This window comes from Cryptotermes secundus, unplaced genomic scaffold (assembly GCF_002891405.2).
Source record: "Cryptotermes secundus unplaced genomic scaffold, Csec_1.0 scaffold1003, whole genome shotgun sequence".
NCBI classification, from domain to species: Eukaryota; Metazoa; Arthropoda; class Insecta; order Blattodea; family Kalotermitidae; genus Cryptotermes; species Cryptotermes secundus.
This window is the reverse complement of record NW_019733847.1, coordinates 131,690-157,007: the sequence shown is the minus strand read 5'-3', so window position 1 is coordinate 157,007 and position 25,318 is coordinate 131,690. Positions and strand designations below refer to the sequence as shown.

General features: G+C 44.3%; 1 protein-coding gene across 7 annotated transcripts in view; it reads left to right on the top strand.

Annotated features, from left to right (window-relative positions):
• LOC111868278 (caskin-2) overlaps positions 1–25,318 on the top strand; it is a 433,019-nt gene that overhangs the window by 285,422 nt on the left and 122,279 nt on the right. Inside the window, exon 1 of one of the 7 annotated variants that reach the window (XM_023858789.1) lies at positions 5,207–5,265. The exons of 5 other annotated variants lie outside the window; for them this stretch is intronic. Coding sequence is in view for 1 of the 2 variants with exons in the window: in XM_023858785.1 (XP_023714553.1) it covers positions 20,720–20,759 (40 nt within the window). In the remaining variant the exon portion in view is untranslated. Of the gene's footprint in view, positions 1–5,206; positions 5,266–20,707; positions 20,760–25,318 lie in introns of those variants that run through there. One more of the 7 variants, XM_023858785.1, reaches the window with a different exon arrangement.

Genomic DNA, 25,318 nt, shown 5'->3' with positions numbered 1-25,318 from the left:
ATGATTTATCACGTTGCGTTCTTGTAGACTGTAACACCATGTTGTCCTGTATGCCGCTACTGACGTTTCGGAGGAACATGCTGCCTCCTTCAGGGTTGAAATGTAGACCTTGGACCTTAAATCTCTCCATATAACACAACAGATTTCTTATCCTCCACATTTTAAGCCAGAAGATGCAGGTAGAATGCGACTCCGAAACGCCTATGTCCATTTACATTGGGTGTCACAACCTACAAGACAACGTTGAAACTTATTCTCTGTTTTTCATGACCTGTAAATTGTGGTTTCAGTATCGAGTGTAAAACCTGTAACTTATCGATTGACTGATGTTTATGTTATTTAACGACGCTGATTAGACTGTTCACAGTATTTTACTTCATGCACCCGCTACGTAAAATAATTGTGTTTATAATTTTATATGCAATATAAATGTATATATATATAATGTAAAAAAGGTAAAGCTTTCCCTGTAACAGGCCGTGAAGGCTCATAGGGTTGTGAGACGTCGATGTTCCCACATTTTCTATTCAATCGGCTCACAGATGACTGAGAGGTTGTCAGCCTTACTCGCCGGCCGCCCTTTACCCTCAGGAAGATACCTGGTACTCATTTCTGTTAAGAGTTGAGTCAACCCCAGGGCCATAGTGCGCCTGGAAGGATTAGGGCAATTGAAAACTCCAATGACCTCATCGGGAATGGACCTCACGACCTTCCGGCTTGTAGCATAATGCCTCAACCAAGTACTCTACCTCATGCCCCCGTTCATGTAATGTAAGGAATGTATTACTATATATTATATATTTGTGTTCTTAGTATCAGTGATCATTCCATTGGACGTTATGTACTGTGAGCGTTAAGTAACCCATAAATAAGATGACACGAGATTTACAAGGAATTGAAGATCACTGTTGCACGAAACTTGGCACGTGGTGGCTACTGGGACACGTGGTGACATCTGTTGGCCACATTTACAAACTTCCGCTTGAACTTTTTTTTTTCTTTCTTTTTAAAGCTTTGGAAATATGAGGAAGGGTACATTTGGTGTATAATTTAACATGTATCAAAACCTGCCTCTTGAAATTCTATGTGCTTTGATCCACTGCAGTATGTCGGACCCCGACGTGATACCGAGAGCCAGGGTTGTGCGTACCTGACAGCCTGGCTGCTATGCTGCTTGAATGAAATATTGAAGCTTAGCCAGGAGCATTGTGGGACGCGCTACGGCTCAGTGTGATGGGGCTACCGTGCAAACGNGGGGGGGGGGGAGGTAGAGGTGGAAGAACGAAGTGGACGGGTAGATGGATGGAGAAGTTTTTGGATAGGTGGATAGATTCGATAGTTTGGATATAATTTGGTAGACTGGATAGATGCATTGAAAGATAGGTTATGTAGATACGTAGATATATAGGTAGGTTATATTATATACCTGGAGTAAATGCCTAGGTGGGATAGATTGAATTACATTATGATATATAGCTTAAATACTTAGACGAGATAGATTATATTAAATTAAATATTTAGATTAAGGCGCTATGAGGAGGTGAATGGTCAGCTTCACGCCCAGGCCGCTCTACCCCCAGGAAAAGAGGCTGGTTTCGCCTGGGAACACGGCTTGACGCTGTGATTTTTCTTTTCTTTATACCTTCTAATTTCATATAATGTTTTCGGTTGACGGAGAATCCTTGTATGACCTAAATGCTAGTCATGAAAACTTCGGAATGTTTTAGTTCTTCAGGGACAGTAAACATGTCCACATATTTTATGAAAAGGCTTTTATGTCTTACTCAAATATCGACAAGGTCCTGGAGAGAAACACAAAGCAACAGCCAAGGTTACCGTTTCTACCAAATTAAGCGTACAAACACGGGGAGATCGTGTTAATGAGGCACTTCGCTCTTCATGTTACAGTGAGACCTGATAAGTGAGTTTGCTTTCTTAACTAACTGCATGATTACAGTAAACTTAAAACATGCTATTCACACGGTAAGCGGATGTTTCATGACGCCTTCCTTCAAGCAACAAGTGGTAAATTGTAGTCCACTATACTGCTTGTTTTCTAGACAGCGCAACCGTGTAGGGAACTTGCGCGCTGCGGGTCGGTCGGACTTGACGGAGAAAGCGTGTTGGACCCGTCTGCGTGAGTGCGTGCCCGCGAATTGGAACTGATTGAATGTCCATATTTTGTAACTGCGTTCTTTTAAACTTGTACGTAATTCGTTGTGACGATATTTATTTATTGTATATAAAATCCAGCTTTGCAGAGTTCGTCACATTGCATAGAAATCACGACCTCAGGCATATTGACGCTTAGGTCTCGCGTTAAGTTCTACTGTTACATAAATTTTATGCAATGCGCCAATGTCTTGGAAGATAAACTAATTTCTGGGAATACTGATAAACTTTTATCTGTAGAAAGGTAAAGCTATCCCTGTAACAAGCCGTGGAGGCCCATAGGGTTGTGAGACGTCGAGACTCCCACATTTTCTAGACAATCAGCTCACAGATGGCGGTAAGGTTGTCACCCTTACGCGCCGGCCGCCCTTTACCCCCCAGGAAGATTCCTGGTACTCATTTCTGATAGAGGCTGAGTCGCCCCCAGGGCCATAGTGCGGCTGGAAGGATTAGGTCAGTTTTTTTTATTGCTAGTGGGGTGGGACTAAGTCCCTTGTATTGCGGCCACTTCTGGCCTATTGTACCAGCCCCAGATGATAGGTGAGGGTGATTGTGGAGCAATTGGTGGAATGAAGATTGGCAGGGGAAACAGAAGTACTCGGAGAAAACACGCCCCACCACAAATCCCACTTGACCAGACCTGGGATCGAACCCGGGCCGCCACGGTGGGAAGCCAGCGACTAACCGCTTGAGCTATGGCGCGGCCAATTAGGTCAGTTCAAACATCCAATGACTTAATGTAAAATAATGTTTACAGGGTGGCGCAAAAATATCATAATTTCGTAAAGTGAAAAATTCTACAGATCTGAATGGAAATTGTGTACGCTATGTGTAACATACAGAAAAATCTACACAGGAAAATATTTTCTATTCTGAACATTTAAAAGCACTGCCTCCATTTTCAGGGTTGAAGAGTAAGCCAGACAAGCAACCAGCGAGATTTCTACTTGCTTCTTGTTGGTCCCTTGTTTGACTTACTCTTCAACCCTGAAGACGGAAACAGAAAGTTCCACTGAAATATCGGTAAACTCCTACGGGATTAAACATATGTCAGATATCAGAAGATAATAATTCTGTAATAGACATTATTGTAATGACCTCAAATCTTGTATTCGATTTTTCTGAGAACTCGCCTCCAACTTGTACCGAGGTCAAGAAAATGTGGATCTATACATTCACTCCTCCATACTCCTGCATTGTGTAGTGCTTAATTAGTTAAGCACAGTGACAGCTTTACCTTTTACCTTATAAACAGATTCCAGAAACAGATTCTGTCCCCGGAATATTGTGTGATTTTGCGTTAAAACATGCGGTACAAATAGTTACCACTTCCTAGTACGGATTTGATTGAGGCAGTATGCTACAAACCGGAAGGTTCGTATCCCGATGAGGTAGATTTTTTCAGTTAACCTAACCCAGCCGCACTATGGCCCTGGGGTCGACTGAGCCTCTAGCAGAAATGAGTACCAGGAATCTTCCTGGGGAGTAAAGGGTGAACGGCGCGTAAGGTTGACAACCTCACCGCCATCTGTGAGTCAGTTGTCTGGAAAATATATGGGAGCCTCGACGTCTCACAACCCTATGGGCCTCCACTGCCTGTTACAGGGATAGCTTTACTTTACATTAGCACGGATTTAGTCTGACTTCTTGGATACTGCAGTGAATGTCATTGAAGCTATTTGGTTATTCGTATGAAGTGAATTAGGTTTAGGCTTAAGAACATTTAAAATTATGGTCTATAAACTTTTGACGCTCTCTGTACGCATTAAGTTTTAGTTCCTTTTCCACGCCTCTGCTGGTTCTTTGGGGATTGCAGGGGGTCTGAAGGAGGGGTCACATCGCCGTCAGTTCTTCCGTTGGGGACTGCTCGCGTCTTCTAATTCGAGTAAGACGATTATGCAAATTGGCTCCCTCTTCTCGTTTCCCCGTCCTTGCCTGCTTCTTCTTTCTTCTTCACTTCTCGTTCACAAAGACTTAATTAAAAGAGAAATATAAGATCTTGGTACACTAACAGAAGCTACAGGAAGGAGGAAATCCGAACATTTTCCGCCAGTCTTCTCCCCCTCTTCTCGTCATGAACTCCCTTCCTATTTTAAACCCTGGAACGTCTCATTTTGAAACTGATCGTCTCCCGAGGCTTCGATTTCGGGCCCATTAGAATACAAACTTCTTACGCAGAAGAACAGGGCGAATGGGATTAAAGAAGGAAAAAGTTAATCTTTCGTAACGATCAAGTTGGCTTCAGCGGTAACGCTTCTCGCTTGTATGCTGGAGGTTACTGGTTCGAATCAAGACCGGAGCACCGAGTTTTATGTTTGTTTCGGTGGTTTACCGCAGTCTCCAGGTTAATGCTGAGATAGTGTCTTAAGTTAGGCCACCACCACTACACTCGGACATCCTTTCCGAGTCTGTTCACATCTGCTTAACTTTGATGTCGGTAACTCAGGTTTTTTAGCGTTGAATTTCAGTTCAATAATTTACCGTCATCCAATAATTCGGCGCTGTATAGACATTTTTTTCTTGGGATGGAGACTAAGTCCCTTGTACTGCGGCCACTTCTGGCCTATTGTACCAGCCCCAGATGATAGCTGAGGGTGATTGTGGAGCAATTGGTGGAATGAAGATTGGCAGGGGAAACCGAAGTACTCGGAGAAAACCTGCCCCAGCGTCACTTTGTCCACCACAAATCCCTTATGACCTGACCTATGCTCGAACCGGGGCCACCGCTTTGGGAAACTGGCCTGAGTTACAGCACGAGCCGTGTAGGCGTAGCTATTTGCAGCGTAGGTAGCGTAATTGGTTGAGGCACTATTCTATAAGCCGTAAAGTCGCTGTTTCGATTTCCGATGAGGTCATTGTATTTATCAATTTACCTAATCCTTCCAGCCGCACTATGGTCCTGGTGTCGACTCAGCCTCTAACAGCAATGAGTACCAGGAATCTTCCTGAGGGTAAAGGTGCGGTCGGCGCGTAAGGCTCACAACCTCACCGCCATGTGTGAGCCTATTGTCTTAAAAATGCCGGAGCTTCGACGTCTCACAACCCTATGGCCCTCCACGGCCTGTTACCTCTTTACCTTTACTGGCAACATAGGTAAGTGACCATAAAAGGAAAGGTAACTCTTCAGTGGAATTGCTGAGTTCTTTTTTTATTTTGTCAATCGTCCGGTATTATAAAGACTTATAGCAGACGGCTAGCCACCTGCTCACGCTGGATCCTCGCTCGCGTATTTTTTTACTCTGAAGATGGAGGCGACGGTTTCCTCCGAAACGTCGGTTCGCACAAGATCTACACGGCGCCAGATCCAAGAAGGCGGCATTCTTCATTAAAGATAAAGTTGTCCCCATATTTAATTAATGACGACGCCATGAAGACGCATGGATATCTCTTTCTGTCCCTTTATTTCACTCCCGCTTTCTTTCCTGCTTTCTTCTTTCCCTTCTGTCCATAGTAATGAAGTGTCGCGTTCGATAGCAAACGAAATATCTTCGTTGTGTAGTTTCCTTCTCTTGATTTATTAAACCCGAACGGTGTCAGCTTTAATTCGTACGATGTCAAAACCGCCATTTTTTATCACCAAAGCCGCTGCTCTTTCTTAATTAATGAAAATATAAAAGCTTCCTCAGAGCTTTGAGTGCCGGAAAATGTTTCCCTCGAAGTCTTACTTGACTATGTAATTCAGTTAAAATGTCAACAGATGTCATGTGTTATCAGATGTAGTAATATTTGTAAAGGTCGAAATTCTCGACGCTTGGCACTTTTAGGGTTAATCATGTTATTAAGATTATTTCTACATAGCATCGAATGATAGGAATGTTAATGAATAATGAATTGGAACGGATTTGAAAATAATTGTTCTTGGTTTAATTTACCTAACCATCCCAGAACTTGACTGACGGGATTGGGGGGAAGAAAGAACGCAGAGAGCCTTAGAATAACTGATTTCTGGGGTGGGATTTGAACTCTGTCTCTCCAGAAGGGGAAGAAAGATTAATTGACGTTGGCCAAGTTTTTCTGTTTGACAGATACAGCAGTTTGTATCATAATTGTAATTGTTTTAGTAGGTTAACTGTCATTTTCTTCCAAGTGCCACGTGTTACATATAAGCCCCAACATAAGTCGACCCCCAGTTTTACCAACGAGAAAGTGTTTTTTATTCAGTATGTCGTTTATTTGTGAGGGTTGTACACAGAGAAATGTAAGAAGTATGTATAAGTTTACGAAATAATAAATTAAAAATTAATAAATATGATTCTAGGCAGTTTAAAAAATATAATTAGAATTTGTAATTAATAAATATAATTCTAGGCAGTTTCAAAAATGTAATTTAGAATTAGCACCTAGAACGCTTCATAATTAACTTTATATTGTCACTTGTAGGGGGTGGGGTTTGTGCGTGAATTGTAAAATGGGGTCTGGACTGGATGATTGAAATTATTGACACCTTATAAACGCATCTCGGGACTACAGGCAGTTACAGCGCTATCGCTATTTCAACACTTTACAATTCACCGTTACACATGCAGTAGTCGTATCCTGGCAACGGATTTATAACAGTCTCACTGTAACTTCAAATTACACGTGAAGTCTTCTTTGCACCGCCTAATTCCTTTCTTGCCATTATTCTGCAACTGTCAACTCAGTTGAAATCCTCTGCTCCCAAGCTCTTATCATGGCAAGCTGCCGTCTCGAAACTCATCTCTTCATTTAACGGCCTCAACTGCAGTCTTCTTCATAACAACTTTGCACGGACCACGCAGAAATCAACCTTTCTGTTGTTGGGAGGGCGTGTTTACGACGCCGTTGCCTAGCAGCGGATATTAGTCGAATGTTGCTTGCGTATTCATTGCCTCGGGAATGTGTTTATTGAGACGTTGCCTAGCAATGAACGTCTATTGTGACCTCACTGTTTCGGTTTTCAGACGTCATATAACAATATTTATTGTTATTCTATGAAGCAGTGTTTAAAGAAAGGAGAAGCTCTCCCTGTGTTCAGACTAATGCTGAATATACTAGCTTGACGCCGTCACATTCCATGCAATATAGTATAATGTGACATGTAGACCCATGTCTAGGCAACGCCCTAAATACGGGCACTTAACAATCGAAACGATATTGAAAGAAGTGTTTTCTTTGTGGTCCGCGCCATGCCCATTGCTAGGTAACTGTTCGGTAAACATATTCCCGTAACAATCGGATAACTTCCTTTGCTATACAACGCGCTGTAAATACGCCAATAGAGGAAGAGTTGTTTTCTATGTGGTTCGCATATATCCATTGCTGGGCAACGGGTGTGTTTTATATGGGTCCGCCTCGAGACTACATAAGTAGTCCAGTCGTAAATCAGAAGTCAGTCTTAGAAGGAGAATGAGAGTGGAGAGCGTCATCGGCAGTGAAAGGAGAAGGGTTCGGCTGAAGACTTGTGATCATGAGAGATCTGCAAGGTGTGCCTCTTATACCCTTATGGTGTCGAGGTTTTTTTCCTTTCATTTTTATCATTTTTACAGTCGGTAGGACTCCTTGGACGGGTGATCAGCTCGTCAGAAGGCCGATACCTAAACACAGGACAACACAAACACGGGATAAACACCAAACATCCATGCCTTGTGTGGGATTCGAGCCCACGATCCCGGCTTCCGAGCAAGCGAAGACAGTACATGCCTTAGACCGCTCGACTAGCGTGACCGTCATAATAAGGTGTTAATGAACCCAATCATCGAATCCAAAACCCCGTTATTATTAGTCACGGAACCATAAACACGTGACAGTATTATACGGAAGCAGGTAACATAGCAGCCCGTACTTGTTAGCGTCTCTGTGTTCGTCTTTCCATGTAAATGGAGACGTGTGTTGACTTTAGCCTGGAGGATGTAGACCTCCACGAGGTTTCTCTCATATGTTTGTATGTAAACGGCTGTCAGTTCCACAGTGGAGGCAGGCAACAGAACCTACTGTCCAGGCAGACCAGCCGTGACCGGAAGCTACAAACAGAGGCTGCCTCTACAGACTACCCGCCTTGCGCGTCACAGGCTGGCGAAATTGTCGTCTCCTCACAGTCTCTTCAGAGTAGTATGAATATTTTTTTTTATTTCACTGTCTCTAGAGCCCCCTTGGGCCCTGGCCTCTGATTTTCAGTTTCATGATCATTTTACAGACGGTAGAACTCCTTGGACGGGTGATCAGCTCGTCGCAAGGCCTCTACACAAACACAGAATAAACACATACCAAACATCCATGCCTTATATGGGATTCGAACCCACGATCCCGGCTTCCGAGCGAGGGAAGACATAGTCCTTTAGTCCGCTCGGCTACCGTGAACAGCGGTATGAAGATTACTCTAATGCGTCCTCGAATAAAATTGTAAAGTTATCCATGAGTTTGACTTTATTTATTTAGGTATACTGTTCCGTGTTACAGTGTTCTATATACTCCACCTAGTGCCAAGGTCAGTAATGGCGAAGCTATACCTCCACCCTTCCATACATCTTCATATCTTAATTAATTAAATTCATAGATAATTATTATAAAATTATTTGACAACACCGCCCAGTGTGACCTGGTATCTATACCATTACCATTACTGACCTCAGCACTATGTGGGTTTTACGGTTTGAAAATTATAGGCCACGGAAACCCCGACAGTAATTTAGAATCACTCTGTAAGGTCGAGACAATAATATTGTCACAGGAAAGAAACTGAGTTGTGAGAAAGAGCAACCATTTTCAGGACACCGGCGGACTGGACGTGGGAAGTGAGAAATCAGTCCCGTTTTCTGGACCATAGCGGAGGAGCCTTGCCTCCGGAGAAAGTAACTATATTGTCCTTTTAACATTCAACAGAACAACGTGAAACGTGTAGAGTGTACGTTTGTTGCGAACTCCGTATCCTGTTAGATCGAAACGGTTATCAAGCCAGTGAATTGAAAACGCCTGCGCCTTATACATAACCGCATTTCACTCGTGTCATACAAGTTGCCGCAATTGGTGGCGAAGTGTTAGATCCTGTAAGATCAGAATTGCCGACTGCGTTACGGAAGCTTGTTTGCACGAAAGGAAAAAGGAATTCATTTGTTACCGCATACCTGATTTATCTGAGCTTAATCAGAAGGCCAGTTACTTCAAGGACAAATTACAGGAGCGTGTACATATCTGTTAGTTTATGATCGACAGGCCTTGTTCGACATCTGGATCCGGTGATTTCGCAACTAACTAATTTAGAATTTGTACGCGCCAATTAATATTATTACATCCCCCCCCCCCTGTTCCTGGAATTTATGGCCGAAATACGGGGTTCATTTCCCGGCAGGGTAATAGATTCTTCTCCGCAGCGTACAGATCTGATCTGTGGCCCATTTAGCCTTCTGCTCAATGTTAAGTTAAAGATAAACTTGTCAATATGCTTAATTATTTAACTACAAAGCCATGAAGACGTATAGAGGGAGTGGAGGTTTAGTTCCACCATTGACCTCGGATGTGGATGGGGCTGAATAGTCAGCTTCACGCTCCGGCCGAAGATTCCCTTCTTCTCATTGAATGGGAACGTTAGTGAGACCCAGAGTCGGCGTGGACGTTGTGGAGTAGGGAGAAATATCTTGCCTCTCTCGGGAGTCGAATCCCAGTCGTCTAGCCCGTAGCCCATATTATTGACTGAGCTACCCCGGCTCTTCTGTTCAGTGGTATCGGGGGTAAATACACTGTTCATCTCAGCCTTCTCACTTTGATGTGTCTGTCATAGTAGAGAACTATTCAGTTGGTCTATCTCCTTTTTGGTTTGGATCGGAGTAAATAGGACCTCATTTTAGTAGGTCTGTTATATATTTATTGAAGTTTAACGCGGGGGGCGTGTGGTCAGGTACTGTGTGTCCAAAACATTTTTGAAGCTCGGCTTCATCGGCAGGTAATGACGCAAATCGTTACGTCACCAATAGAAAGTTACTGGATTCTTCTTTCAACACTCACTGGGAACCAAAATCATGCAGATGGTCTGCTTCAACACACGCGGCTTCTCTTCCATAAGGTATGACGTACCCACGAAAATGATTGAGACAAACTGATGGATTTTGGGCCGATGACAGTGGCCGCGCGGTCAAAGGCATTAACCGTCTTCGCTCGCTCGGAAGCCGGGACCGTGGGTTCGGATCTGTTTCCTGTGAGGTACGAACTGAATTCTTATATATTATTCTTATACACTGCCGGTCACAGTAGCCGAGCGGTCTAAAGAATGAACTGTCTTCCTCGCTCGGAAGCCGGGACCGTGGGTTCGGATCTGTTTCCTGTGAGGTACGAACTGAATTCTTATATATTATTCTTATACATTGCCGGTCACAGTAGCCGCGCGGTCTAAGGCGTGCACTGTCTTCGCCCGCTCGGAAGCAGGGATGGTGGGTTTGAATCCCACACAAGGCATGGATATATATATGCGTTTATTCTGTGTTTGTGTTGTTCTGTGTGTAGGTAGCGGCCTTGCGATGGGCTGATCCCCCGTCCAAGAGTCCCACCGACCGTGTATAGATTGAGAAACTGGAAAAGCGCCTAAGGTCCACAAGGGCTGTAGATCTATGGATAAATAAATTAGATTAGATAGATAGACTTTGGTCCAAATCGGAATTATTGTTATTGTAAAGATTTGGACCCGTATGAATGGTTGTCTCTTATGTGTTTTTGAGGATGTATTGAAGAATTTTTGCAGAAATGTGTTCAGTTGCTGCGAGTATTGTGGCTGTTGTATCATCATTCGTGAAATATTTTAAAATAATATTTAGAATTCAACTTCTGCAACGGTTCTTCGTTACAGATATCCGTCTTGTAATCATGTTTACGGAAACAGTATTTCTTCGCTTTGAAAATCGTGTCTTTTAACTGAAGTTAAGTTATTGAACGCAAGCTCTTCAGATGGCTAATGCCAATGAAAGTAGGGCTTGAATCTTGACACAGTCTCTTAGTGTATTAGTTTAACCTTACTGTGTTTATGTTGGGCTAATTCAGTTAATGCCTGTTACGGTAGCCGCGCGGTCTAAGGCAGGTACTGTCTTAGCTGTCTCAGAAATCGGGATCGTGGTTTCGAATCCCACACAAAGCATGGATGTTTGGTATGTGTATGTGTTTATTCTGTGTTGTGTTATGTGTTTAGGTAGAGGCCTTGCGACGAGCTGATCACTCGTCCAAGGAGTCTTACCGTCTGAGAAATGATCAAAATGAAAAAAAAAACCTTGACACCGTAAAGGTATATGAGAAACGGATTAAGTAAGTAAGTAATGCGGGTAAAGATGGCGCTCTGAAGAAGACTCGACTGGCGACTCGAAGTTTAACTCGTACCACTAAATATACTATGCTTAGATTCGAATGAGAAGGCGCATGGCTGTTGACTGCGCAGTAGCACAAGTTGTCACCTGTCAGTCTTTGTTACTGCTGCCGTGAGTCTTTCTTTTTTTAAGCTTTCAGGACTCAATTATTTTTGGTTGGGGGGGGGGAGTAAAGATAGATCATTCCTAGTGTTTTTCTTTGTGCATGTAAAACTGTCAATGTATTTTAAAAAATACAAAGCGTCTGATTTTATATAAAGAACCAACAGACTTGTTTTTAATGTGCTTTTTTGTTTCAAGCCCGGCGCTCGGTGGCGTAGTTGGTTGAGGCACTATGCTACAAGCCTGGAGGTTACTGGATTCTTCAGTTGACCTAACCCTTGCAGCCGCACTATGGCCCTGGGGGTCGACTAAGCCTCTAATATAAATGAGTACCAGGAATCTTTCTGGGGGTGAAGGTCGGCCGGCGCTTAAGACTAACTTCACCACCATCTGTGAGCTGATTGTCTAGAAAAATGTGGGAGCCTCGACGTCTCACAACCCTATGGGCCTCCGCGGCTTGTTACAGGGATAGCTTTCCTTAACCTTACCGCCATCTGTGAGCCGACTGTCTAGATAATGTGGGAGCCTCGACGTCTCACAACCCTATGGGCCTCCACGGCTTGTTACAGGGATAGCTTTAGTGTTTCAATATAGAGGCAGATAATGGAGGATTCTACACGGCGTCACATCCCGCAAAAATAACTCAACTCTGTCATCACCATAAGAACATAGCGAATCTTTTCTAAGTGGTAAGAATTGTCACATTTTCTCTGACGCCCCGTTTTCCGTGAAGCCTTTGTCTTGGCAACCTGCTGAGTTTTCAGGAAGCAAGCCACGATATTGACGAGGGACCGCTGTGGTAACCACTCCATTGAGATTTTCGGTCCAGGCAGTATTATAAATACACGTTATACTGGACGAGTGCGTAACAGCATTCGAGAGGATTGCTGTTTGCTTAGCAAATGTAAAAATGTACGAAAGTGCCAACTCAGTAGATCAAACATTTTTAAATACTTTCTCTACGCATTAGCGTGAAGGTTCCACTGTTGACAAAGCGTTCGAAAACATGTAGACACTACGGTTTGTCTGGGTTGCCTACTTCAACACGTAATGTGATTGTCCGCTTGTCGATTCCGTATTATCAATTTATGGCTTATATTGGCTTAGCGTAGTTGGTTGAGGCACTATGCTACAAGCCGAAGGATGCGGGATCTAATCCCGATGAGGTGGATTTTTTAATTTACCTAATCCTTCCTGCCGCACTATGGCCCTAGGCTAAGCGGTCTCCGTAGTCTATGGGTAACGTTCCCACCTCATGACTCAAGGTACGCGGGTTCAAACCCGGTGGAGATCGTGGAATTTTTAAGGGCGGAAAAATTCAGGGAACAAGTCCTCCGGGAGGGACTTTAAGCCGTGGGTCCCGTGTCGTAGATTTACGGCACGTAAAAGAACCTCATGTCTCTAGGAGACCTCTGAGCAAAATTAGGCAAGTTTCCCGCCCAAGTAGTTTCCAAGCATCGGGTACGAGGGCCGACCTCGTTGGCTGAACGGGGCTGATAGCACGCACCAGTACCGGTAGGGTATGGCGACTGGTAGAATATCAACGGGGGGCGTACAGTAGACTATTAGTCCCGGTGCATGTGGAAACCCACCCCCTCATAATATAATAATAATGGCCCTAGGCTCGACTCAGCCTCTAAAGGCGCGTCCACATTACTCGTGCTCGCCAGGCTCGTGCTCGTCGGGAGACTTGTCTGGCTTTTACTTGTACTCGTAAATCTTCGTCCACACTACTTCAGTTGCTCGCCAGGCTTCGGCGCGTGAGGATCCGTATATTTACTCGTAGTGTGTATAGGCTGTAGTCGTATTTTAATTTATTGGCTGTAGTTTTTAAATTAAAAATTTTAAATTTGCTTGTCTCGTGACTTGTCATATCGTCCACATTACTCGCGAGCATAGCGAGTCACACGAGCACGAATAATGTGGACGCGCCGTAACAGAAATGAGTATCAGGAATTTTCCTGGAGGTCAAAAGCGGTCGGCGCATAAGGCTGACATCCTTACAGTCACCTGTGAGCCGATTGTCTAGAAAATGTGGGAGCCTCGACGTCTCACAACCCTACGGGCCTCCACGACCTGTTACAGGGATAGCTTTACCTTTTCTACCGTTATCGTCTTGTTCATCAATTACATGTCTTAATTAATTTTTTAAATTCGCTTAGTGGGGGTGGAGTCCAACTGGGTCCACTCGGCACGGCCCCCACTGATTGGCCTGTTGTACCTGATTATGATGATGGAGAATTTGATGGAATGAAGATTGGCAGGGGAAACCGAAGTACTCGGAGAAAACCCGCCCTAACGCCACTTTATGCACCACAAATCCCACTTGACCAGACCCGAGATCGAAGCCGGGCCGCCGTGGTGGGAAGCCAGCGACTAACCGTTTGAGCTATGGCGCGGCCAATTACATATATTGATATATTCCGTATGGAGGACGATTGTCATAATGATTTTCCCTGTTCCAGAGGTTTTGTTCCTTGAGGTCTGTTGAGGCATGGACAGAATTTCTTAATGTTCTGTGCCTTTATTTATGAAACCTTTCAGTCAGTTTATGAGACATGAAATATAAAATAATTTAATTTGTTTTAATTAGAGGAAACAGTGGCGCAGACATTCCAGCCCCCCCCTCCCCTCTCATTCGTCTCAGTGACGCAAGAATGCGGCAAGGTCTCTAACCGTGAACACAGCTCCTAAAAGGGGCAGAACATCCTCAGTTCTCGTTTGGGATGATGATGCACGGGCCTTTGCATTGCCTTGCTGACTATAAACACTGTGACAGCGGCACCCGGGTTCTATCTCATGTTGTCACTGACTTTGATGGTCTTGACACTTGCTGCTTCGACAAGGTCTTCAACATATTACATACGTTGAAGGGCATAGATCACGCCAGGAATGTTTATAGGGCGTGGAGGTAACGCTTCGCGCATTCTAGACATAATTTCTAGAATAGGCATTGTTGTCAGTTTCCCTCTTTCTTCCCCCTTGTCTCGAAAGACTGTACACGGTAACGGAAATAATCATAGAAATTAAGCTAAAAAGGGATAAAGTTGTCCCTGTGCTTAATTACTTAAGCATCACGCCATGAAGTTTTATGTGGGCGTATAGCTACATAATTCTTGAACTCGGCAGTAGATGGAGGTGGGTGGTTACCTTCACGCCCGGCTACTTTACCCCCGGGGAGAGCCCCCAGCACCGATTGAACAGGCGTTTGTGTCTGGACTTAATGCAGAACAGAAAAATCTTTTGCCCTTGCGGTGAGTTGAAGGACTAGTGTCGGCCTCGTAGTACGTCGCTATACCGACTGAGCTATCCCCGCTCCCTAGTCATGGAAGTACATTATCATTATGCCGTTATTTTAGCTTATCACGGAGACAGATATCAATATTACGATCTTATGGGATATTGCACTGTGTGGTCTAATAGATAAAGACGTTTCAGGCAAATCTGTTGATTCCATGTTCAGGGTAGCCTGAACTTGTTCCCTTGGTGTCTACATCGTTACTGAGCTCGCCGAAGGTCACCAGCTGGCGCATGCGCGTAAGTCGGACACGAAAATTAAAACTGTCAGAGTGTTCCTCCCCGATGACATAAACCGGATACGTGTATGCCAGTTAGTTTCCGAGACATATTTTTTTTTTTGTTTTGAATACTTTCACCCGGACACCCTGTATTGAGTTAGGGACTTTGTTCCTTTTAAATATTACGAGGAACTATTAAAAGAATTAAATCTTGTATATCACAAGCTGCAGCAGAAAGCGTGAACATTTGATCGCGCCATAGCTCAAGCGGTTAGTCACTGGCTTCCCACCGCGGCGGCCCGGGTTCGATCCCGAGTCTGGTCAAGTGGCATTTATGGTGGACAGAGTGGCACTGGGGCGGGTTTTCTCCGAGTACTTCGGTTTCTCCTGCTAATCTTCATTCCACCAATTCTCCATCATCATAATCTCCTGGGGCAGGCTACAATAGGCCAATCAGTGGCCGCCGTGCCGAGTGGACCCAGTTGGACTCCACCCCTCGCTATGCGAATTAAAAAACAGACGTGGACATTATTACAAAGTTGAACATTGCCTAACGCTCTTAATGTACTTATATACTCAGCAATTTTTGTGTTGACTGTGCTCCTGTAAGCTCATGTGTGTCAGGTATAGCCTAACTCAAACAATGATCACTATCCAACCCTATATTCACGTAATGCCCATCACAGTGGCCGTGGGTGTGCGTGAACCGTTTTCACCCGCTCAATTACTGGATTCTTGGGTTCGAATCCCACTCGAGGCACGAATATGTGTGCGTTTATTCTCTTTGTGTTGTTTTGTTTGTAGGTATCGCCCTTGCGACGGACTGATCCCCCGTCCAAGGAGTCCTACCTACTGTGTATGGGATTAAGAAAATGAAGAAGTGGCCAAGGCCCAACATAGGGCTATAGGGCCATAATAGAATATTGTGGCATGTAGGCCGTTTCTAGGAAACGAATTCGCAAACGTGTTTCCGAGGAAATGCGATTCTTGGACACAAACGTGTCCGTGGATACGATATTGAAAGGTGCAGACTCTTGGAAACCATATCGCTCCTACGGAAGCAACAAACATGTCCATGGATACGGGAATGGAAGGTGTAGACTCCTGGAAACCAGATCACTCCTGCGGAAGCAACAAACATGTCCATGGATACGGGAATGGAAGGTGTAGACTCCTGGAAACCAGATCGCTCCTGCGGAAGCAACAAACATGTCCATGGATACGGGAATGGAAGGTGTAGACTCCTGGAAACCAGATCACTCCTGCGGAAGCAACAAACATGTCCATGGATACGGGAATGGAAGGTGTAGACTCCTGGAAACCAGATCACTCCTGCGGAAGCAACAAACATGTCCATGGATACGGGAATGGAAGGTGTAGACTCCTGGAAACCAGATCACTCCTGCGGAAGCAACAAACATGTCCATGGATACGGGAATGGAAGGTGTAGACTCCTGGAAACCAGATCACTCCTGCGGAAGCAACAAACATGTCCATGGATACGGGAATGGAAGGTGTAGACTCCTGGAAACCAGATCACTCCTGCGGAAGCAACAAACATGTCCATGGATACGGGAATGGAAGGTGTAGACTCCTGGAAACCAGATCACTCCTGCGGAAGCAACAAACATGTCCATGGATACGGGAATGGAAGGTGTAGACTCCTGGAAACCAGATCACTCCTGCGGAAGCAACAAACATGTCCATGGATACGGGAATGGAAGGTGTAGACTCCTGGAAACCAGATCACTCCTGCGGAAGCAACAAACATGTCCATGGATACGGGAATGGAAGGTGTAGACTCCTGGAAACCAGATCACTCCTGCGGAAGCAACAAACATGTCCATGGATACGGGAATGGAAGGTGTAGACTCCTGGAAACCAGATCACTCCTGCGGAAGCAACAAACATGTCCATGGATACGGGAATGGAAGGTGTAGACTCCTGGAAACCAGATCACTCCTGCGGAAGCAACAAACATGTCCATGGATACGGGAATGGAAGGTGTAGACTCCTGGAAACCAGATCACTCCTGCGGAAGCAACAAACATGTCCATGGATACGGGAATGGAAGGTGTAGACTCCTGGAAACCAGATCGCTCCTGCGGAAGCAACAAACATTTTCTGTGATACCGCTAGACTATATGAGCGGCCTCGCAGTTAAGAACGAAGTCATTCGTCATTCTTAGTTCGTTCGTAAATCAGAAGCGAGTGATCGTAAATCAGCAGGCATTCCCAGTAGAAAGGAGAACCGAGAACTAATTCAGTCGTAAACCCGAACCAAGTCAGTCACAGCAGAAGGAAAACTCGAAGAGAAGGCGGTCGTAGTGCAGTCAAAATGGAGCGAGTGTTAGACGGTCATTTATTGTGAATTGATTGTAAAAGAAGGCGTTAATAAATCCGATCATCAACCCGTTATTATTAGTCACGGAGCCATAAACACGTGACAGTATTCACATAATGAATCTCTCACCGTTATAAATCATTTTAGAATCTTAAGGTTTGAGTGTTGTTTTATTCTGTTTGGCCTGTATTTTTTTTTCGAAATACGAACACGGGAATTCCAGTACGCTCTAAAAAGGGGGGGGGTACAGACCATGTTGAAATCCACAGATACGTTTGTGTACAGGAAATAGGAGCTATAAGTGTCTGAATCGACCCAATATCTCAGTGTTTACAAAAATAAACATTCTTAATTACACTTTTGCACGTAAAGTGTTTTACTTATGTTGTTATCCTTGGATGCAGGATTTTTATGCGCAAGCGTACGAGTTCCCCTGTTAATGCAAACGAGACAAAAAAAATTACAACACACGTAATTTATTTTTGTCTTTAGATTATTTTAGGTTAATATACAAAAGAGGTGTATATTTTTGCTTCGTAATTTATTAGTCTCTTGAACTAAGTTGTGTTTCTTATACGCAGTGATGTAAAAGCATTTAAATCACATGAGTGTATGTTTCAATTAATAAATCATAGGGCGGGTTATGTAGTAATTAAAGACCCTTCGAATTACATGGGCGGTATACACGTACTGTACTTGACAGTGGGCAGCCCGCGAGGTGCTGATAGCATGCAATAACAGTGGCGTAGTAAATTTGGGGCGTGGAGGGTCACATTTTGACTTGCCCAGTTGCGAACAAAAGCCACCTCTTTCTGTTAGTAACCAAAACATTAGAAATACCGGTTATTTTCTTGTAGTACAGAAGCTACAATAAGTAAACCCTCGTTATAACAGACGCACATATAGCGGACAAAATATGGCTCCCTGCAATCGTGAATTTTTAGAGATACTGAGGCACTAAGAAGGTTTTGTAGTTTTTTTTTTAATTCGCTTAGAGGGGGGTGGAGTCCAGCTGGGTCCACTCGGCTCGGCGGCCACTGATTGGCCTATTGTACCTGCCCCGGGTACACTTTAGAATCTAGAAAATTACCCCTATACGAACCCGTTCTGTTCGTGGGTTCATGACCAGGAAGATCATAATCTTCTGGAATGTAACACCTTGTATTCCATTGTAAGACAACCGACGTTTCGAAGGAACATGCCCACGGCGTTACATCCCAGAAGATAGAAGTCATTATAACCACCGGTGTGAGAACCTAAAATCCTACATAAGTTGCAATAAGTTATGACTCGGTCTGTATATACTTTAGCGACAATATATTTTTTTTTCTGACGATTTGTACGCCACTGATGGACTGTGGCGGTCGTAACACTCAATTGATATTGAAGAGGCTCGGTATGACACCAAGAGAATTGAGATGCTTTTGTTTGGCTCCATGTCATCGCGGAACGATCAGTTGCAGACATTACGAAGTGCTGCTGTAATGTGGAAAATGCGTGTCTCCCCCCCACCCAGAACACCCCCCTCCCGTCCCCTTATCTGACGACACTCGATTTGAGAGATGAAATAAATTTATGATTGAGGGTCTTGAACTACCATGAGAAAAGAACGTGGAGCCCCAGTACTGCCAAGCCACGATCTGTCAGCTTCTATGTAAAATCACTTTATCAGAAGCTTTATCGTTATTTGGTGATTGTGTGTGACTAACCACGCTATTGGTTTGGCATGGAAAACGCCTGAAACCGTTATTTTTTTCTCCTAAGGTTATGTAGTAACTTTAGTTTCATATAGTAAAAAGTAAAAAAAGTAAAAGTAAAGCTATCCCTGTAACAGGCCGTGGAGGCCCATAGGGCTGTGAGACGTCGAGGCTCCCACATTATCTAGACAATCGGCTCACAGATGGCGGTAGGGTTAAGAAAAGCTATCCCTGTAACAGGCCTTGAAGGCCCATAGTGTTGTGAAACGTTGAGGCTCCCACATTTTCTAGACAATCGGCTCACAGATGGCGGTAGGGTTGTCAGCCTTACGCCCCGGCCGCCCTCTACCCCCAGATAGATTCCTGGTACTCACTTCTATCACAGGCTGAGTCGACAACAGGGCTATAGTGCGGCTGGAAGGATTAGGTGAATTGAAAAATCTAATGACCTCGTCGGGAATCGAATCTGAGACCTTCCGGCTTGTAACACAGTGCTACAGCGTGCAAACTTAAGGATAGGTTTTTAAGTAATGTTTTAAAATGAACTTCTAATGTTGGCAAGGGAGGCACGTTCTTCCCCTGCTGATTCCGCAAATTGTCTGTCACTAAGAGCGCCGTGAAGCGGCCTCCGTAGTCTAGGGGTAACGTTCCCACCTCGTGACTCAAGGTACGCGGGTTCAAACCCGGCGGAAAAATTCAGGGAACAAGTCCTCCGGGAGGGACTTTAAGCCGTGGGTCCCGTGTCTTAAATTTACGGCACGTAAAAGAACCTCATGTCTCAAGGGGACCTCTGAGCCAAATTCAGGACATTTCCCGCCCAACAGTAGTCTCTAACGCCTCTGGTAGATGGGGGAAGCATCGAGATACCGCTGAGCCAGTAGAGGCCGAACTCGCTGGCTGAGTCGGGACTGATGCACGCACCAGTACCGGTAGGGTATAGAGACTGGTAGAATATCACAGGGGGACGCACAATGGACCAATACTGGTCTAAGTGCATGGGGAAACCCACCCTCTCCAATAACAACAACAACAACAACAACAACAAGAGCGCCGTGAAGTAAACTTAAAAGAATCGTAGACGTTGATAATGTTATATTTCAGCTCCCAGTTGCACTGGTTAACGGTTTAATTTGCAGGGGATTTCTTGAAGGTGCGACTTCTTGTTGTGGTTGGTGTCACTTCTACGACATGGTTCGACCTTACAAGGTCATCATGATCATCAAAACGTGTCATAGGAGTATCACTTGACAACGTAGCACAACAAGAAGTTACACCTTTGAGTCTTCCTCTTGTAAATTAAATCTTTGTAAACAGCTGAGGTTGTTTCTTCAACGTACTCCTGCTTTGAGGTTCAATGAGGCTCGTCCTCACAACGGTTCTACATCCACCAGGGTGATTTGTGTTGTTGTCCATGACTGATGTTCTGTTGTGTCTTTCCTTTGTTACAGGTAAGTTCAACTTTCTCACCGTGACCTTTGTGCTGTAGCCCTCTGTGACGCAGCGTCCATCATAAAACGACGGCGGATGGGCGAGACGCTGAATTCGTCGGCGATATGCTCGCTTCTTTGAATCTCTTCTTGATGAATGAGTGCAGAAAAGGAGATCACAGCAGACTGTTGGCCTGGTATGTCAGTTTCGTGTATAGATGTTAATCAGGGTCTCAGAAATGTTCAGTAGCCTGGGTGTTTAGGGAGGTTAAAAATGTGAAGGCCAGTTTTTCCTGTGCTTAATTGATCATCAGGACCATCAAGTGTGGAGGTGTAACGCCACGCATTCTTAATGTCGACACTAGATGAAAGCAAGTGGTCAGTTTCATGTCCCATCCCTGGAGAAAGAGTCCCAGGTACCCACTGGATAGAATGACAAGTGGACCCCAGAATTTGTATGAACGCAGTCAAGAAGAGAAATATTTTGTTTCTTCCGGGAATCGATTCACAATTCCCAGCCCATAGCCTAGCGTCTAGAGCAAGGAAAGCTGTTAATTCATGTCAGATAAGTTTTGTGACTAATAGAGATAAAGGCAAAGTTGTCCCTGTGCTTAACTAATTAAGCACTGCGCCATGAAGACGTATGGGGGAGTGGACATATAGATCCACATTTTTTTGACCTCGGCTCTAGTTTGAGATGAGTGGTCAGCTTCACGCCCCGGCCATTTTATTCCCAGGGAAACAGCCCCCGGTAACCATATTGGGTGGGCCCCAGACCCGGTCTGGACGCTGTGGAGAAGGGATAATTCTTGACCTTACCGGGACTCGAACTCCGATCCCTCGGTCGTCGAGCCCGTAGCCAGGCGCTGTACCGACTACGCTAACCCCTTGTCACCCATAGTTTATGTAAATAATATTTACAAATCCTACAGTTCCTACCTCGCAGAAAACCTACTTTGTGTCCACTACAAAGACCAACTTGGTAACGCTGTTGGGGGAAGTAATAGCTATACTGGTTTGAGATTACCAGAGCAGTGACCCTGAAGATGGAGGCAGTACGTTCCTCCGAAATTTCAGTGGACATTTACCAGGCTACACGGCGTTACATCTCAGATTTTAGTGATGTGTTATCCGAAATAATAATAGACGTTTGCTATGGCAGTCGTAAAGAACACAAAAACGTAGTGCGTTGACCGAGTTCGGGCACTTTTAGTGGCGAACAGTGACCACTGTGCTTTCAGGGGGTGAGATGTCTGTGTGAACATACACAAGACAGCTCAGAGTGCAACGGGCTCAACTAAAAATTCCGAGCATCTCAAAGAATTGACCTGATGACACTGAAAACTTGGAATGTGTTTCTGTGTATGTACGCTATTATCTTAATTAGAGCTGCATCTTGTCTGGCGGTTTGTTTGGAGTTCGAAACTGGGACATCGCTTGAACTGCGTTTGTAGAATCCATCTTGCTGTCCAGTCAGTGTGCTGTCATATATTTGTACTCAGAATTACTGGATTTTTGGCACTTTGTCCATCGTCTGGTATTCTAAAAAATTAGAGTATGCATTTTTATCCCGTCACCTGAGGAAGGAAACAGATTCATCTTCCGAAACCTTATGTTTTGTAGTTAGGAGCCGGGATACTGTACTCGGTATAGTGACTGGCTACGGGCTGGACGACCGAAGGGTCGGAGTTCAGTTCCCGGCGGGGGTAAGAATTTTCACTTCTCCATGTCTTCCAGACCGGCCCTGGGGTCAACCCAATTTCCTATCCAATGGGTACCGGGGCTCTTTCCATCGGGGTAAAGCGGTCGGGGCTTGAAGCTGACCACTCACCACCAACTAGTGCCGAAGACAAGAAAATGTAGATATAAGCATCCACTCCCCCATACACCTTCATGGCATAATGCTTAATTAGTTAAACAGAGGGACAGCTTTACCTCTTTTTACATTTTATTTGTTTCTGGTTTCTAGAATACGGGACGATGGAACAGAGTCCAGACTCCCAGTAATTCTGAGTATTAGAGACCGTCGTCAGGAGACCTTAGAATCGTGACGTATTTCATTCTTATCGTGTCTCGTAACAGAACGTAAACACAATCTATTTCAGGCACATTAAAGTAACTTCTTGAGAAGTTAATAGTTACTCACCTGGTCTAAGTATTTCTACACTTCCATCAGTCCCAGATGTTCATAAATGTGTTCTCAGGGGTTCATCACTGGGTCCTGAGCTACATAAACAATAAGGCACAATAGACCACTGTAGGTCGCAGTGCAGGGGACGAGAAGGCCTAACCCCTCATACATTCATACATTAAACAATTCCAAACCCTTACACCATATATTTTCAGATTAATTTTAATATTATCCTCCCATCTATGTGTAGTTCTCTCAAGTTTTCTGTTGGCTTGAGGTTTTCAGTGATTCAGACCTCACAGTTCTAAGAGCCTGTACGGGTGATTGCTCTCCATCCACCGACCTCTAAATTGTTTAAACACTAAGCGAATTTATACTATGTAAGATTTGAGGCTTTCACGGCGGTGACTATGAAGAAAGCAGTCTTCTGGGATTTGGCACCGTGTATATGTGGTGTTAACCGACGTTTCGGTTCTCACGGTCTCTTCGTTTGCAGATTTCTTATATTTTTTCTTATACCCTGAAGATGGAGGCGATACGTTCCTCCGAAACGTCGGTTAACACCACATATACACGGTGCCAAATCCCAGAAGACTGCTTTCTTCAAATTTATACTAATTTTCCCTGCATGACAGAGCCACGCTTTAGCCAAGATTTTAGTGCACACTTAAACCAAATGTTTGTACAGTTTATCATTTCAATTTCTCAATTAATGGTAGCCTAGTTCCCCCTCACTTTATAATCAGCATTAATTTGACCAGGCCGTCCTGTGCCTCATTTGGTAAGAGAAGCAATTCTCGCATTGGGCTGCAGAGGGGAGCGGGGGGCGGGGCTGTTGGTTGTTGTGCCATAGAATGCATGGCGGAGGACTAATGATCTCACATTAGCATTTCTCCAGTTGGTGATTTTAATGCTTTAACTCTGATATTACATAAACCGTCTGGAAGGTCCGTCTGCAGGATTGCTGCTTGCTTATTGCGCCTTGATTGCCCAGCATGTCTTAGACTTTGAAGCTGGTCCCTGAACTACAAGACTTCACGGTGTCCCATCTGAACAGATCAGGTCACAGATTACAGTCATCACCGTGTACAGCCGTTACTAGGTAACGATCGCAAACAAACAGGTTCCCATGGCGACGAATTAATACGCAACAGCAGAAGAACTGTTGGAAGCTGTGTTTTCTGTGGCCGGCGTCACGAACGTTGCTACGCAATGACGCGGTAGACACCCCTCTACAACAGTAAAAGAACTGTGTTTTCTATGTGGTCCGTGCCGAAGGGTTATCAATGGGACAAGTTTAGAGCTTAGTTAAGACCACCGTGACGGTGTGAGTCGTAGGAGGCGACGAAAAGGGAAGTCTCGAATCTGAGACAGTAAAATCTATGAGCCGATTGTGTAGAAAATGTGGGAACCTCAACATCCCACAACCGTATGGGCCTCCACGGCCTGTTACAGATATAGTCTAACTTTTTTTTTTACCTTCACTACTGTTTTCACCCGTTGAGAATTCAGCGGAAAATATAATTTTTGTGTAAGATTTCGTACTATCAACTCATCCTGTTTGCTCCCGTATTCCTTTCCAGCCCTACGTGTTGTGGAATGGCAAGTCGAGGCCTACGTTTAACGCCATCTCCCACGAATAACTTGCATAAACGATTAATCGTAAACCATCTCCGTTATATAGAATACAACACTTAATATATCGACATCAAAATATTGTCAAGACTCACAACATAGACACGATACACTGCTCACTCATTTGTGGCCTTCTTCATGACTTACATCGACGCGAAGTGTTGACAGTCGACAATTCGTTGCTATGGTAACCTGAAATTTCGTAATGGCAATATAAGTCTGGCGCGTGCATGAGTTGCGTATGTACATAAAAAGATATTCAGTTAATTCATCACTGAAAGAAAATTACTTAAAAATAGACGATATTGTGTAAACAGAGGAACATGTCCGTGGAATTAGAAAACGAATGACAAGCAAATGTTATTAGTTTGTTTTGGCACAAGGTCACGGAAGTAACAGTGTTCGTGGTATCAAATATCTCCAGCACGTGGTGCTGTGTTGCCTCTGCAAACCTCGCCCCTTTATTTCTCCTATATATTTATAGTGGCTACACGCATTTTGGGGGTTTGTTTTTCTTCCTGGAACACACTCGTGCTTATCTTTTCTGGGGTCTAAGTCAAAAAAGAAAAATATACAACTTGTTGGAAAGGAACCAACATTTCTGGTTTGTTGTGGTCTTTTTGTGTGTGTAGATCATTGTGCTGCGGGTTCAGTAGCAAGACTATAACAACCAATGTTATGATGAATGGGGATTTGGAAAGGGTTTGGGGTAAAGCTGTATTAGCCAAATGGACGTGCTATTTTATAGGACTGCCTTCTGCATGTATCTTCTATAGCATATATATGACTCATTCACTCATGGAGCTGAGCCCTTCTTGAGGAGCCGCCAATTCTGCAGCTACTCAAGAATATCCCAGCATTTTATGCAACCCGAAGGTTCATTACCGTGTTCACAAGAGCCCTCCACTGGTCCCTATCCTGAGCCAGATCAATACAATCCATACCATCGTATCCTATCTAAGATCCATTTTAATATTGTCCACCCACCTA